The sequence below is a fragment of the Stigmatopora argus genome, chromosome 14 (assembly GCF_051989625.1).
Source record: "Stigmatopora argus isolate UIUO_Sarg chromosome 14, RoL_Sarg_1.0, whole genome shotgun sequence".
NCBI classification, from domain to species: domain Eukaryota; kingdom Metazoa; phylum Chordata; class Actinopteri; order Syngnathiformes; family Syngnathidae; genus Stigmatopora; species Stigmatopora argus.
This window is the reverse complement of record NC_135400.1, coordinates 1,518,377-1,534,347: the sequence shown is the minus strand read 5'-3', so window position 1 is coordinate 1,534,347 and position 15,971 is coordinate 1,518,377. Positions and strand designations below refer to the sequence as shown.

The 15,971-nt window shown below is 41.4% G+C and overlaps 1 protein-coding gene across 8 annotated transcripts in view; it reads right to left on the bottom strand.

Annotated features, from left to right (window-relative positions):
• Positions 1 to 15,971, bottom strand: part of ube2z (ubiquitin-conjugating enzyme E2Z) — a 92,642-nt gene that overhangs the window by 51,202 nt on the left and 25,469 nt on the right. For all 8 annotated transcript variants that reach the window (XM_077618503.1, XM_077618505.1, XM_077618504.1 and 5 more), the window contains one exon: positions 7,250 to 7,437. In XM_077618503.1, the coding sequence (XP_077474629.1) occupies positions 7,250 to 7,437 (188 nt within the window). The remainder of the gene's footprint in view (positions 1 to 7,249; positions 7,438 to 15,971) is intronic.

Below are 15,971 nucleotides of genomic sequence, written 5' to 3'. Positions count from 1 at the left end.
GATGTTGAGCTAATTGTAAACCAGAGATCACATTCTTTGTGAATGAATTCAATTGGATTTTTTTGTGTGATGCTGAAAGTTGTAAAACGGCAATTAAAATGGTTGTTTTGCTAGGCATACTTTGTTAATAGTAACTAAATGTACTGTCAATGTACTGGAATGAAATGGCTTATTGTGGCTTATCCTGGTTTCGTTCCCGTCGACTAGCGGGAATATTTTGGTTAACAGAAATACAAAACAGCCAATTAAATGTTTAGCGGGGTTGCCAAAACTGCGTTTTGGTCATACTACGAATAATGCTTTGATTGCGGGGGAAGCGCTCTGTTTTGGTGCGGCTGATTTGATGGTGTTAGACATTATAATACAGTATAGTAGGCGCGCGGACCGCACAAGCGACTAAAATTTTTGGGGGACCCCTTCCGTGGAGAATATTACAATAATTGGCCTTGAGGGCGCTGAAGCAAACTTGAGGGCAGAAATGGGTTTTGCTATGATATAGTTGTGCTTGCAGCATATTGTGATTATGGGGTCTTGGCAAAATATGGTGATATAGTTGGATATCGGGAGAGTAATTAATTTAGTTTATTAATTTAGTCTTCTCTAAAAATATAATTGATTGGGCACAGGAGACGAAGCATTGTGCACAAAAAGAAAAGAGAGCGTTTTGGAATTTGTAAACAAAAGATAAGAATGCTGCTTCTGCAGCGAGCGTGAAGGTCACAGTCAGCGGCTAAGGGCGCGCTTCCGTTTAAACATTTCAGAATAAGAACAAAACATGGTCTGCAAGGGATGCAGGGTTCCGCGATTATCTTCGCATTTATTTTTGGGATTTAATCAGAAATGTCTTTCGAGGTGATAGAAAATCTGTTTGGCAAAGATTGATTTGGTAAAAGCTTTGGAATTGGGAATAATGCTATTATTATTATTTTCTTTTTTCTTTTGTGATGTTCAAAGGGCTCTTAATTGAAGAGAGCTAGTTTTTGGAGGATAAAACGAGATTATTACTGTTTTTGAATGGTTGGATTGTTCAAAATACTTTAATATAGGAGATTGGCTGGTTAAAGAAAAATGAATGGATTTTTTTACAATATTATGGCATTTTGGTGACAATTTGTGGGTCCTTTATTAAGCATTGAAAATTGTAATTAGGAAATGCCTAGCAAAAGGTGGATTTCTCTAATTTAATTATTGTAGATTTTTCTTGTGGTAACAGGGAGCTATAAGAAATGGCTCTTATCTTAAGTAAACATAGTATGGGGTGATTTGCAATTTATGTCTTAGGTATTAAGAGTTATTTGGTTGTTAAAGGGATCAGACATGAAATTAACAATGCAGGAATGAGAAATTTCATGGCATTCGTCCAAATTGTTAGGTAAATTCAACCTGGCTGGGGTAGATAAGATAATTCGTTAAGGATAGGCATAGTTTCCCTAGAAGAAACATGGAGCGTCTTTAAGTGCACAAAAGACGTTCCCTGTTTGGCCTAAAGGGGGAATATGCTTTGGTATAGGTCATATTGATGACTATTGGGACGTTATTACTGTCTATTACTTTAGGGGCATACAAATTAAGAATTTGGCCAAAACTTACTGCATTGCAATTATGGGGTTAATACACCTGAATGTTATGGTGATAACGATTGGCAATAACAAGCTTAGATAAAGGGGAATATCTACAACAAAAAAAAACTAAATTCAGGTGGGGCCTTTCATGGTGTGAAACAAGTGATGAAATAATGTCTATGGTTTAAAAATAACATCTCCAAATTATAAAATATCAACCTTGGAGAGATGCTTTAAGTAGATGGGTTGACTAGAATGGGCAAAATTCGATACAATTCGAAAGGGGGTGTAACTTAATGCAGAACATAAAGATAAAGTTTTTACAAACGGTTAAAATACTTAAAAGGGGGTGTGTGTGTGTTTCAATTTGTCAGAACTTTTCCGTTATTGCATTATTGGCGAATAGATAGTTAATCACAGCCACTCGCATGGCAGTCTACATGCTGACTGACTGGGGTAAGGGGCGGTGGCAATTGAACAAATTTCTATTTTTAGATATGTGGCATGTGAATCTAATACATTAATTATCTAGTTTCTTCAGGCATCAATCTTGCGGTTCGAGGATCTACTAATGCGGAGTGGATCCAGACCTTCCGGAGTGTGGAGTATTCCTGGTGTCCTCAAGAATTCGTAGGTTTTCTCTGGGTACTCCAGTTTTACTCCAACAAACCAAAATTATGGATGATTGGGGGAGCACTCAAAGCAAATTCCTTGATTATGAGTGCGAGCGTGGATGAGTGTCTGTCTTTTGTGTTTTAATTGGCTGGCCACCAAGATACAGACGCTCCCCTACTTACGAACATTCAACTTACGAACAACGGTACATACGAACATGTCTGCAAATTGCGTTTAAGTCCAAAAATGTTCGCAAGTCCAATTTTGTATTTCCTTTTTCGGAGTAGTACTTCTTTCCGCCGCTAATACCGACGCCTGGCGCTGTGAGAGCTCAGCTCACCCAGCATCTACCTTCTTCTTCGTTGCAATGCGGAAGTGCGTGAATGTATCTCCAGTGTGCAAAGAACCTTTTTCATTTGTATCATTAAATATCTCATGCATCCAATATTGAATATGGTTGGTAAAAAGCTAAAGGCTTCTATTGAGGGAGTTGCAAGGAAGAGGCAAGCCATTTCATTTGAAACGAGTGGCAATAATAACGAAGCTTGATGCGCGTGAGAGTGGTGAGCGTTTCACGGGCATTTAATCGTTCGACCGTCAGTACCATCTATAAACAGAAAGATCGAGCAGCAGGACCCAAATATTGAACGTTGCACAAAGTTTGCAAATCAATTGAATGATGCCATACAGTGCTACTGCATCATTTATGATTGGAAAAAAGAAGAAAACTGTGCAATTGTCATTAGGTCGCTTCTTTTGGCCAGTTTCTAATACATAAATCTCTCTCTCTCTCTACAGTACTGTACATATTCTCTCCATTTTATTATTATTATTTTTTCAGTACATACCAATGTGTTTTACTTATACAAGCCTTAAACATACAAATGCACTTATATAAACCTTCAATATACTTATATCGGCCTTAAACATAAATTATAATACAAAATATAGCACTGAATCAACTTACAAACAAATTCAACTTATGAACAATCGGTCGGAACCAATTGCGTTCGTAAGTTGAGGAGCGTCTGTATATCAATATTCTAATATCAAGGTGGAATATTTCTGAAATCGCTGATAAGCCTTTCAAGGACAGCGGAGGCAGAGTAGGACAGAAACAAAAAGAAAAGAATTTCGCCAAATGAAATTTTTTGATTTCTGCAATGGGAAATTTTGGGAACCTGGGGGACTAAACAAAAACAAAAGACTTATCTGGGAGGGCTGCCATTTTGAGTCATGGTAAATTTCATGCCTCAAAAAAGGGGGAGGTTACATATTCAATCTATATGCAGATATATGGCCAAAACACGGGCGATTCCCCCTTATGTCAAGCTACAAAAGCTACATATCCATTTCAAAGGATACATATGGATTTTATAGAATATGTGTGGTACATAACAGTCCTAAAACAGATTGGGGAAACCTTGTTGCAGAAACTGGTCTAGATTGGCAAGCTTGGATGACACACGAAAAAACCATCAGGCCTTCGATAAAATTAAACCATACGGTGGGGGCATTACAAATCATTATTCAGACTGACAAATTAACTTGTGGATCCTTGTCTGACGTTTTTCCTAAGTCCATGGGCAGGTGGAGAAGACTCTTTTTACAAAAAGCTACAATTGTGTCTCAACAACAATGACGATGTCTATGAAGACGGTAAGAAAGTCGTCAGAGATGGAAACACCCGGATCCGCCATAGTAAAATTAAAATCTGAGATGACCAGAGAATTCATTTCTGCAACGGGGAGTTCCCAAACGGGAGGCGGTAAGAAATAATTGGTTGCTGTTGATGGAAAATGCAGTTACTACTATAAATCAAACCTGCATAACATGTATGGGGCCCCGCCCTCTCTTACGAGTAGTGCCCGCACAAATTACTCCTGATTGTGTAAAGGAGAAGATGTAAGCCAAAGTGTGAGAAATGGAATAATGTCTACTCAGTTACAAGAGCAGCAAAGGACAAGTCTAACTTTTCAACACATGTCGCGTTTAATCATTTTACCTGCTTAGTCCTCACAGGGCACGGTCCGGCACTAGAAGCGATAAATGTGACGTGGTGTGCCCACGTCCTAAAACAGACTGCACCCCTGATTCCACGTTCTGACCTATGGTGGTGGTGGGTTCAAAACAAATTATACGACTACTGCCAAAATGCAGTAGGACTTTGTGCCTTGGTCTCACTGCTATAACCAGTGTCTGTTTTTCCATCTACAGTAGAGGAGATACAATTGGCTGCACAGAAATCCGGTATGATGGCGGGCCCCTCGCGACGGCGTCGATCGGCATGGAGAGAGGGTGATCCGACATACATTGATGCGATTGGCATCCACGGGGCGTACCAGATGAGTATAAGTTGGCTAATCAGATCGCAGCAGGTTGGGAGTCTATTTTTCTTTTAATTACTCCAAACAAAAATGTTGATTGGATAAATTACCTGCATTACAATGTCCAAAAACTTGGAAATTATACTGAACAGGGATTTGTGGCGATAAAGGAACAACTGGCAGCCACTAGTCTGATGGCGTTCCAGGATCGTGCAGCGGTTGAAATGCTTCTTGAAGGAGCAGGGGGCGTATGCAATGTTCGAAAATGTTGCACTCAACAACACGCCCCCCACTGGGTCCCACAAAAACCGCAAGATGAAAAAGCATCCTGGAGTAGAATTATTATCCGCTTGACAGATTTGTGGCCATACTAATAATGATTTGGCCTAATTTGTGGCATTTTCCGTAGCCCTTTTTGCTACGATTTTGACATTATGTGGGTGTTGTATTATTCCCTGCTTAAGATCTTTGACAAGCCGACTTACAACCACTGCGATTGCCCCTACAAATTCTAAATTGCATGAATTATATCCCCTACTGATGAAACGTGCTGAAGCAGCAGTGAATTCCAGGAGCATGGTAATTCCGAGGATGAATTGGGCGAAAATGATCTTGTTTTCTGCTTTTCAGACCTGCCGAACGAGTAGAGCCTAAGCGGGTAAAATTAAAACAACCAACGGAGATATCCCTGTCTCTTTTTGGATTTGTCATAAAATGAATAACAAACATATAGTAAAAGGAGGGAATGTTAGAATTATTATGGAATATTCTATATGTGTTGTAAGCATTTTTAAATAAGTAGTAAGGCTATAAACAGTCATGGGAACATGGACATTTTTCCTCCACATCATCGTCTCCTCAAGGCCAAAGCTCGAGGACACATTGTTTCGGACACTTCTCCGGCAGGATCCAATGAGACTGTTATGACGAGACTCTAGCAGCAGATTTGAAAATACGGCTTTGTTTACATTATAATACTACTTTGTTTACCTTATAATGAAAATATTATGCAATTCCTCACACCATTGTTTTGGGTGTTCGGAAAGAATGTCGCAATTAAATACAATGATTCAGTTACTGCAATTCAGAATGCTTTGTGGACTGAGACGACGTCACAAGGCACCTCCTTGCAAGTTGTAAGCAGAATTTGTTGAAAGATGTTTTCCTATTTTAATTAAATATTACTAATAATGATTTAAAAGGTTTGAATCAATATTCCAACACTCCTCCCTCTTTCTTTTGGAGTGGTCTTTTACCTGAAAGTAATTTCACTGAACCTGTCTGCAGGTTTGGGATATGACATCCCCAAACAGGTTAAGCTTGGCTTCTACACCACCCTGCAACCTTTCCTCCAGGCTCTTGATTGGGTCTGTGTCCAAAGAGAGCCATGTATCTGCTTCCTTTGACTTTGGCCCTTTTATCTTATTCCTTCTACTGGTTTCTTGGTCTCTGCTTGTGGATGTGTTCTGTGGGAGATGGTGTGGGCCGGGTCTTAGTGTTCACGAGGGGGCTCAGCCTCCACCGAGGGGCTTTCTTCTTTTGGGCCTTCCCAGCTTTCAGCAACATTGGGCCTTTTGGCACTGTGGTTTTCTACCCAGCTCCTGGTCCCTGTCTCACCCGCTGCCGCGGTGCAAAGTCGTTGTTAGCCTCTCTGATCACACTTTGCCTTCCCCTGGTGGATTTGTAGTTTCCTGTACGTGGTCGCCTTTTCCCAAGCACACTTTCAGAGGATATTCTCATTAACTGGAGTTCTGGTATACTAGTTGTCCTTTTCCGTTGCCATTGTTGATATATGGTCTGTCCTGTTAGGCCCATCTTCCTTCCCACCTCTCGCAAGGCCTCCGGGGTGTTTTTTCCTTGCATTCTTTGTAGTTAAAGGTAGGTGTCCCTCGTACGATGGACTAGTGGGTTGGGTAACTAGCCACCCACTCCCTGTGCGGTCTTTCCCTGCTGCCACCCAGTTTTTCCTGGACTCCAGCTGCCCTGTTCACAGTAGTCACTGGGTTTCCAGAAATTCAGTTGATGTACAGGTAGATGTTTTTTTCCTGCTTGGCAATGCTGGCAGTCGCACCTCCTCCGGTGCCCATGGGTCACAAAGGTTTTCTCAGTTGAAACGTTTGAAGAAACAGGTGAGGAAAAAACTTAGTTCTTCTATAGTATTTTTTCTCCCTGAAGTTTAAGATGTTGTGGCAGCCATATTGCTTCTAATGTCAAAATATCTCAATTCTTTCGATGATTCATATTACTCCAATAGCTGTCACTTTCGAACAAGAAATAAAATGAAAAAAATCAAAGTGGAAATTTGTTTTATTTCAAAATCAAGCGTCTGGCCCGTCAGAACTAATTTAATTAGGTTTACATGGTAGCGTCCTAGGTAAGATGGCCGTGCCCCCAACAAATGAACACACCTTTCATAAACGCAACATTAAGATTTCAAACAGCAACAGTGATGGAAACTGGAGTTTTTTTCACGTTTTATGCATTTATTTTAAGAAACTTTCAGCCTCTCGCGTCTCGGTCACCTTGTATCTCAAAGTTTGTCTCGTATCCCAAGATAAATATTTGCTTGGAATTTTACTCATATCTCACATTCCACTTATGTCGGGGCACTCGTATATCAAGGTATTACTGTAAATAATAAATCACAATCCCCACAAAGTTGCAATATTGTTCATTTCAAAGTCACATTAATAAAAAAAAATAGTAACTGAGCACTTGATATTAAATTAGTAATTTAGGACTCACCCGAGGATGCTGAGGCAGACCTTGCCATTACGGTAAAAGTTGGGATTGAACCGGACAGTGTTCTGACCAGTGGTGATGAGCTTGACCCTTGGTGGGTGAATAGGGTAGTCAGGAGGGCATCGAAACAGGAAGAGGAAGAAACCACCCTCATATGGTGTGTCAAATGGACCCGTAATCAGGGCATGGATCTTAAAAAGAACAGAAAATGAGCAAGAAAAATGGTTCCAAATAATTTTAAGACACTTTCAGACAAGCCTGCTATTGTGAAGGTGTTTGTGCAGTTTACAGTGGTAATTTTACTCAAGAAAGCAGCTTCTTCTGTTTTTTATCATCACGCCTCTTAAGAAAATTACCAGTCCGAATGAAAGGAAGTGGTCAGTGAGCAGGACGTTGTCAGGTTGGTCGAGTGGAATAAAAAGGAAACTCTCTAGAGTTAATTGAGCACTTGGCAATTCAGGAATAATATAACGAGAAGGCGGACGAGAAGGACGCAGGGAGCATTCCAACAGCAAAAACCATAAGAAATTCGGGAGAAATTTCACGAACTTTGTGCCTTCGTAGAAAAGACCTCCAGAAAGTGTTTACGAGTCGTTCGATTTCCCACTTTGACGAAGTTTGTTTGTTTCATTATCGAAACATTATTAAAAGTCGTCAAAGGGAATCGTCTTTGGATATATTTTTTCCAAAACGCCCATCAACGAGCACTGCAGAAGGGCAATTTAAATCCAAACAGGTAAAAACCAGTAGTGACTAATGAAATGGGTGAAAAATTAAATTCCAAAGAAATCACAAAAGTTGTTGATTAATGTTGTTAATGTTGCTGTTTGAAATCTTAATGTTGCGTTTATGAGGTGTGTTCATGTGTTGTGTATTCGTCTGTTCTCTGTTGCCCACCGTTAGCTTCCTCTTGTTCCCCTGTGTCTCAACACGGATAAATTGTGTATGCTTGTTATTCATTTTGAGACATTAATAAATCATTTTTTATACGTTTCACTCACTTTGTGTTTCTCACGTCTTACATACAAAATTTGGGACACCAATTTTAAATGGTTAAGTTGGTAGTTGTGTGATTGGATTGGATAACTTTATTCATCCTGTATTCGGGAAATTTCGTTGTGACGGTAGCAAGAGGGTGAAAATGCAGATATAGGAAAGGCATTTTAGACAAAAATAGATAGGTAATAAGTAAGTTAATAAATAAATACATGAATAAATATATAAATAAATAAGTATACACACACACACATACATACATATATAAATACATATATACATATATATTCATATACATATATACACATATATATACATATACATATACACACACATATATATATACATATACATATATACATATATATATACACACATATATATATATATATATATACATATACACACATATATATATATATATATATATATATATATATATATATATATATATATATATATGTATATATACATATATGTATATATACATATATGTATATATGTACATGTACCGTGGAACGGATTAGAGTACAGACGCTCCCCTACTTACGAACATTCAACTTACGGACAACGGTACATACGAACATGTCTGCAAATTGCGTTTAAGTCCAAAAATGTTCGCAAGTCCAATTTTGTATTTCGCCTTTTTCGGGGTAGTACTTCTTTCCGCCGCTAATACCAACGCCTGGCGCTGTGAGAGCTCAGCTCACCCAGCATCTACCTTCTTCTTCGTTGCAATGCGGAAGTGCGTGAATGTATCTCCAGTGTGCAAAGAACCTTTTTCATTTGTATCATTAAATATCTCATGCATCCAATATTGAATATGGTTGGTAAAAAGCTAAAGGCTTCTATTGAGGGATTTGCAAGGAAGAGGCAAGCCATTTCATTTGAAACGAGTGGCAATAATAACGAAGCTTGATGCGCGTGAGAGTGGTGAGCGTTGCACATCGTTCGACCGTCAGTACCATTTATAAACAGAAAGATCGAGCAGCAGGACCCAAATATTGAACGTTGCACAAAGTTTGCAAATCAATTGAATGATGCCATACAGTGCTACCGTATCATTTATGATGAAAAAAAGAAGAAAACTGTGCAATTGTCATTAGGTCGCTTCTTTTGGCCAGTTTCTAATACATAAATCTCTCTCTCTCTCTACAGTACTGTACACAGTACTGTACATATTCTCTCCATTTTATTAAATGTTTTTTTTTCAGTACAAACCAATGCGTGTTACTTATACAAGCCTTAAACATACAAATGCACTTATATAAACCTTCAATATACTTATATCGGCCTTAAACATAAATTATAATACAAAATATAGCACTGAATCAACTTACAAACAAATTCAACTTAGGAACAATCGCTCGGAACCAATTGCGTTCGTAAGTAGGGGAGCGTCTGTACATATAAAGTACTGCTCTACTTGTGAAATTTTCAACTTACAAAAGAAGTTCTGGAACCAATTAATTTCTTAAGTTGAGGTACGACTGTACTGTGATCCTTCTTTGCGGTTTCAACTTTTGCAGCTTCACTGCAACGTGGATTTGTCTGAGATATTTTAAAAAAATCATAAAAATGTCTAAATCTACACTAACCGGAAGACAGATGAAAAAAGGCTGAAAAAAGGCTGTGAAAATGGCGGACGTCAGGGCAGCGCTTCATCTCTCAGCACCAAAGAATGTACCGTATTTACTCGCATACAAGCCACCCCCGCGTATAAGCTGCACCCTTAAAATTGCCTTAAAAATCATTGAATTTTACAATTTCTCGCATATAAGCCCCCTCCTGATTTACAATTTTCCCCTCCATATTCATGGTTTTAATAGGGAGTACAAATGTGATACTTTGAAGGGAAAATCATCGCACGTGGTATTTATGAGATACTGTATCAATCAAAAGCACATATTAGAGTCAAAATCATAAGGAATTAATTCATCCAGTAATGGTTATTTTCTTACTGCACAACAGAAAATAACCCACAAATAGTAAATGTTACTTTGCCTACTGGTGAAAAAGAGTGTAGCAAGTCTTGTGCGCATATAAGCCATACTCTTGATTCAGTCATCATTTTGTTTTTTGTTAAAAATACGGCTTATATGCGAGAAAATATGGTATCTACAATAGAGAATGGGCGCTCCAAATATTACATATACATTGCCTAGATGCATTGCGTCTTGCCATTTCCTCTTTTGTTACGAGTGAATTTTACATCGCAAACGCGTATTTGTGCGTATGCACCAAACAGCAGTTCAGCGTACCCTTTTTGGAGTCCTTGCCCTTCGGGGGACTCCCTCGCTCTGCTGGGGGACTTCAATGCTCACGGGGGCAATGACAGTGAGACCTGCAGGGGAGTGATTGGGAAGAACAGCCCCCCTGATCGGAACCCAAGTGGTGTTCTATTGTTGGATTTCTGCGCTCATCGTGGATTGACAATAATGAACACCATGTTCAACCATAAGGGTCTACATATGTGCACTTGGAACCAGGACACCCTAGGCCGCAGTTCGATGATCGACTTTGTGTTCGTGTCATGGAACCTGCGGCTGCATGTCTTGGACATTGGGGTAAAGAGAAAGGTGGCGCTGTCAACCGCTCATCACTTGGTTTTGAGTTAGCGCCGATGGTGGGGGCACATGCGGGTACGGCCCGGAAGACCCAAACTTTTTGGGAGGGTCTGCTGGGAACGCCTGGCGGAGCTACCTGTAATAGGAGTTTCAATTCCCACCTCCGACAGAGATTCTTTCATGTCTGGGAAGAGGCGGGGGACATTGAGTCCGAGTGGACCATGCTCCGCGCTTCTATTGCTGAGACAGCAGACCGGAGCTGTGGTCGCAAGGTGGTCGGGGCCTGTCATGGCGGCAACCCCAGAACCCGCTGGTGGACACCGGCGGTAAGTGATGCCGTTAGGCAGAATAAGGAGTCCTAGTGGGCCCTTTTGACCCATGGGACTCCGGATGCATCTGACGGATACCGGGTGGCCAAGCGACACGCGGCTCTGGTCGTCTCTGAGGCAAAAACCCGGGCATGGGAGGAGTTCGGTGAGGCCATGGAGAACGATTTCAGGTGGCTTCAAGGAAATTTTGGTCCACCATCCGACGTCTCAGGAGGGGGAAGCAGTGCACCGTCAACACAGTGTATAGTGGGGATGGGGCGCTGCTGACCTTGACTCGGAATGTTGTGAATCGGTGGGCCGACTTCTTTGAAGACCTACTCAATTCCATAAACACGCGTTCCCATGAGCAAACAGAGAACTCTGGGCCGGACTCTTTTATCTCCATGGTTGAAGTCACTGAGGTGGTTAAAAAACTCCTCGGTAGCAAGGCCCCATGGGTGGATGAGATCCGCCTGGAGTTTCCAAAGGCTCTGGATGTTGTGGGGCTGTCTTAGTTGACACGCCTCTGTAACAGCGCGGGGACATCGGGGACAGTGCTTCTGGATTGGCAGACCGGGGTGGTGATTCCTCTTTTTTAAAAAAGGGGGACCGGAGGGTGTGTTCCAATTATAGGGGAATCACACTCCTCAGCCTCTTTAGGAAGGTCTATTCCGGGGTGCTGGACAGGAGGGTCTGCTGGGAGGTCGAATCAGGGATTCAGCAGCGGAAGTGTGGTTCTCGTCCTGGCCGTGGAACAGTGGATCAGCTCTACAACCTCAGCAGGGTGCTACATGTGCTTTGTGGCCCTGGAGAAGGTGTTCAACCTGAAACGCAGGGTCCGTTCCCTTTATGACCGGTGTCAGAGTCTGGACCGCGTAGCCAACTTAAGTCATACACGTTTACAGTGGGGGATGGACTCTGCCAGGGCTGCCCTAAGTCACCGATTCTGTTCATAACTTTTATGGACAGAATATCTAGGCACAGCTGTGGCATTGAGGGGGTCCGGTGTGGTGGCCTCAGTACAGTAATACCTTGACATACAAGGGCCCCGACATACGAACAATTTGAGATACAGTAAAATCTCGAGCAAATATTTACCTTGAGATACGAGACAAATTTTTATATATGAGCATACAGCCGTCCCGAGAGGCTGCTGTCTTGCTCCCCGCAACTCCCTCGTGTAAATGTCTCTACGAGCACTGGTTGGAGCATTGCATTTTTTGTGTATTTTTTCCTGTTAGTCATTTCAGAATGTTATACTCGTGGTGGAGCTTGCTCGCCAATACGAGAGGAGTATACTACTTCCCGTTGGCAAGTGGTCGTGCGTTAGCCTATTTTTGAGGACATTTGTGTGCATCATTTTCAGAATATTTTCAAGGGAAGACCAAAGCAAACAACCCTCGAAAAGTTCCTTTTAAAAACTGCAGCTGAAATTTAGGATGGAGGCGGGGCAAATAGAGCCAACCCGGGAGAAGAAAGGTATAAAAAATTTAGTTTAGTGCAAGGTCAGATTAAACTTATTTTTGACTGTCTGTATCATGATCCAAGTTCATTCAAATGTGTTTGTTATGTTACGAGCACGTTGCCGTGCAAAAAGTCTCTCTCGCTCTCGCTGTCCCTCTCTCCCCCCTCCGCGAAATCCGTCTGATTTTAGTACTATTAAACATCATAACCACAAGTTATTTGCTACTCTGTTAATAGATGTCGAATTAGAACAAATAAAAATGTTTTTCCATTCTGATATCCTGTTTTTCGGTGTTTTTTCCAGAGGTTTGGAACAAATTAATTTGTTTTTAGTTTATTTCTATGGGAAACGTTAATTTGAGATACGAGTAAATCGACATACGAGCTCAGTCTCGGAACACACTAAACTCATATCCACTGCTTTTTGCAAATGATGTAATTCTGTTGGCTTCATCAGGCCATGATCTCCAACTCTCGCTGGAACGATTCGCAACAGAGTGTGAAGCGGTCAGGATGAGAATCAGCACCTCCAAATCTGAGACCATGTTCCTCAGTCGGAAAAAGGTGGCATCCCCTCTCCGGATCAGGGATCGGGTCCTTCCCCAGGTGGAGGAGTTTAAGTATCTTGGGGTCTTGTTCACGAGTGAGGGAAGAATGGAGCGGGAGATCGACAGGCAGATAGATAGGTGCGGCGTCTGCAGTGTCGCGGACTCTGCACCGGTCCGTCGTGGTGAAGAAGGAGCTGAGCTAACAGGCGAGGAGGCTCTCTATTTACCGATTGATCTACGTTCCCACCCTCATCTATGGTCACGAACTGTGGCTTTTGACCGAAAGAACAGGCAGCTGAAATGAGTTTCCTCCGCAGGATGTCCGGAATCTCCCTTAGAAAACATGTAGTATGGTATGTAGTAATAAGAGTGATCCGACTGCGCGTTTTATCGATTATCGCGGCCATGTCTGCTCTACATTATCTGCGAAAAAAAGTGATTAGCGTATGTATGTGTGTATGTGTGTGGGAATGTGTGTGTTTGTGTGTGTATGTGTAAGTGTATATATGGAAACAAAAATAAGCGTAAGACTATTTAAATCAAATGTTATCATGTTTTTACATTAATTGAAATATTGTTTTTGCAAACTATTGAAAAAGTACAGAATGATGAAATTAAGTTTATCTTTGTGTTTGGATCCTGATACGTGCGTTTTACAGTCAGCAATTCCAACGTGTGTCCCGCTGAAGTCGCACTTGCATGTTGTGCAATGTGCAAATGTCAGTCCTTTTGAAGACGGCCTCAACATGGGATATTTCGTTGAATACGAACCAAAAACCTAACCAAAGACCCTGGATGACCAGTGACAGGCACTCATTAAACGCCGTAACAGCGGGGAGAAGTTACAATTAAGAGCAGACCTGAAGAGAGGCATTAAGAAGGCCAAGGCAGCATATACAATGAAAATTGAAGAGCACTTCACAGAAAATAACCCAAAGAAGATCTAGCAGGTTCCCACCTCTCTTCCTCCATTACACTGAGCACTGGCTCCCCTCAAGATTGTGTACTGAGTCCTCTTCTATACTCCCTGTACACATACGACTGTACACCGACCCACCACTCTAACTACATCGTCAAATTTGCAGATGACACCACTGTGGTCGGACTCATCTCAGGGGGGATGAGTCTGCCTATAGAAATGAGATCAACAAACTATCTTCGTGGTGTTTGGTGAACAATCTCACACTAAACACCACGAAAAATAAAGAAATAATCCTGGACTTTCGCAAACGCTGCACAGATCTGGCCCCACTCCTCATAAATGGAGTATGCGTAGACAGGGTCCAGTCCTTCAAATTCCTGGGGGTCCATGTCAAGGACAAGCTCTCCTGGTCTACCAACACCATGGCAGTGGTGAAGAAGGCCCAGAAACGACTCCATTTCCTGAGGGTACTCAGGAGGAACAACTTGGACACTAAGCTTCTGGTAACCTTCTATAGAGCCACTGTGGAGAGCATCCTGGCATACTGCATTACAGTGCGGTACGCTGGAAGCACAGCAGCAGACAGAAAAGCCATGCAGAGTGATCAACACCGCCCAGAAGATCATCGGCTGCTCTCTGCCCTCACTGGATGACATTGCCAGCCCTCGCTACCTCAGCAGAGCCGGGAACATTGTTAGGGACCCCTACCTACCCGGTCACAACCTGTTCCAGCTGCTGCCCTCTGGCAGGTCTCACAAAACACGGACAAATAGAATTAGGGAGTTTTTCTTCCCAGAGCCATCAGGGCTCTGAACCTGCATTAGCATGACACACAATCCCTTCTGTGCAATAACTTTGGGGTGTGCAATAACAATGCAATATCTTAGATTGTGCAATTTTTTAGAATTACCTTGCCCGGACATGACTTTTTAAATTACTTATGTTTTTACTGGGAAAAACGCACTTTGTGGAGTAGCACCACCAATTTCGTTATACGCGGCTGTCTATAATGACAATAAAGGCTTTTGATTTTGATTTTTGATTGATAAACTTCTGCCAGTGTCTGGGTTTCTTATTAGAAGTTTCATCCAGATCGCCATCCATTTTTTGCTTAACCAGAGCAGGCATATTGATAAGACTTACCAGTGCTGTGTACGCCTACTTTCTTTAGAACAACCCCGGAAATGATTTGTTTCAAAACAAGACTGGTTGTTTAGTCAGCCATAATAGTACTTCCCTTATGAAAAAAAAACGAAAATGTTAAATAGGCTACCTATGCAATCGATTCTGAATCGATTGCCACGCTGAAGTCGCACAAGACGAAGAGCGAACATTGACAGTTTTTTCACGTTTTATGCAAGATATATTTTTTATTTTCTTGAATTTCATTCATAGATGCCAAAATGAATTTTGTTTAGCGTTTTATCTGTTTATCGTTTTTCTATTTTGAAATAAATGACCGTATCGGCCCCAGTGTCTTCCGTTATGGCGTTTCGTCTTGGTCACCTTGCAGTTTCGTGCATGTCATCTTTTTATGCGCATGTAAGTCGTACCCTGGATTCATTCATCTTTTTTTTGGTCCGACAAATGCGGCTTTATATGTGAGTAAAAACAGCACTTCCTGTTTTTGCCTCACGTCACTCGCAAAAAGCACGCTGTGACAGTTGCGGGAAAAGAGCAGCGTCGAGTACACCCACATGGTAGATGTGTGCAAAGATGAAAATGGCTGTTGGGGTTATTTTGGGTACTATTATAAATGTGCTTGAAATATTAATCATTATATGTGGAATATTAATCATTATATGTATGTGAAATATTAATCATTATAAGCAGACAAATGCTCAGTATAACTGTTACCGAATAAGAGCAAAACATGGTCTGCAAGGAATGCAGGGTTCCGCAATTACCATCACATTTATT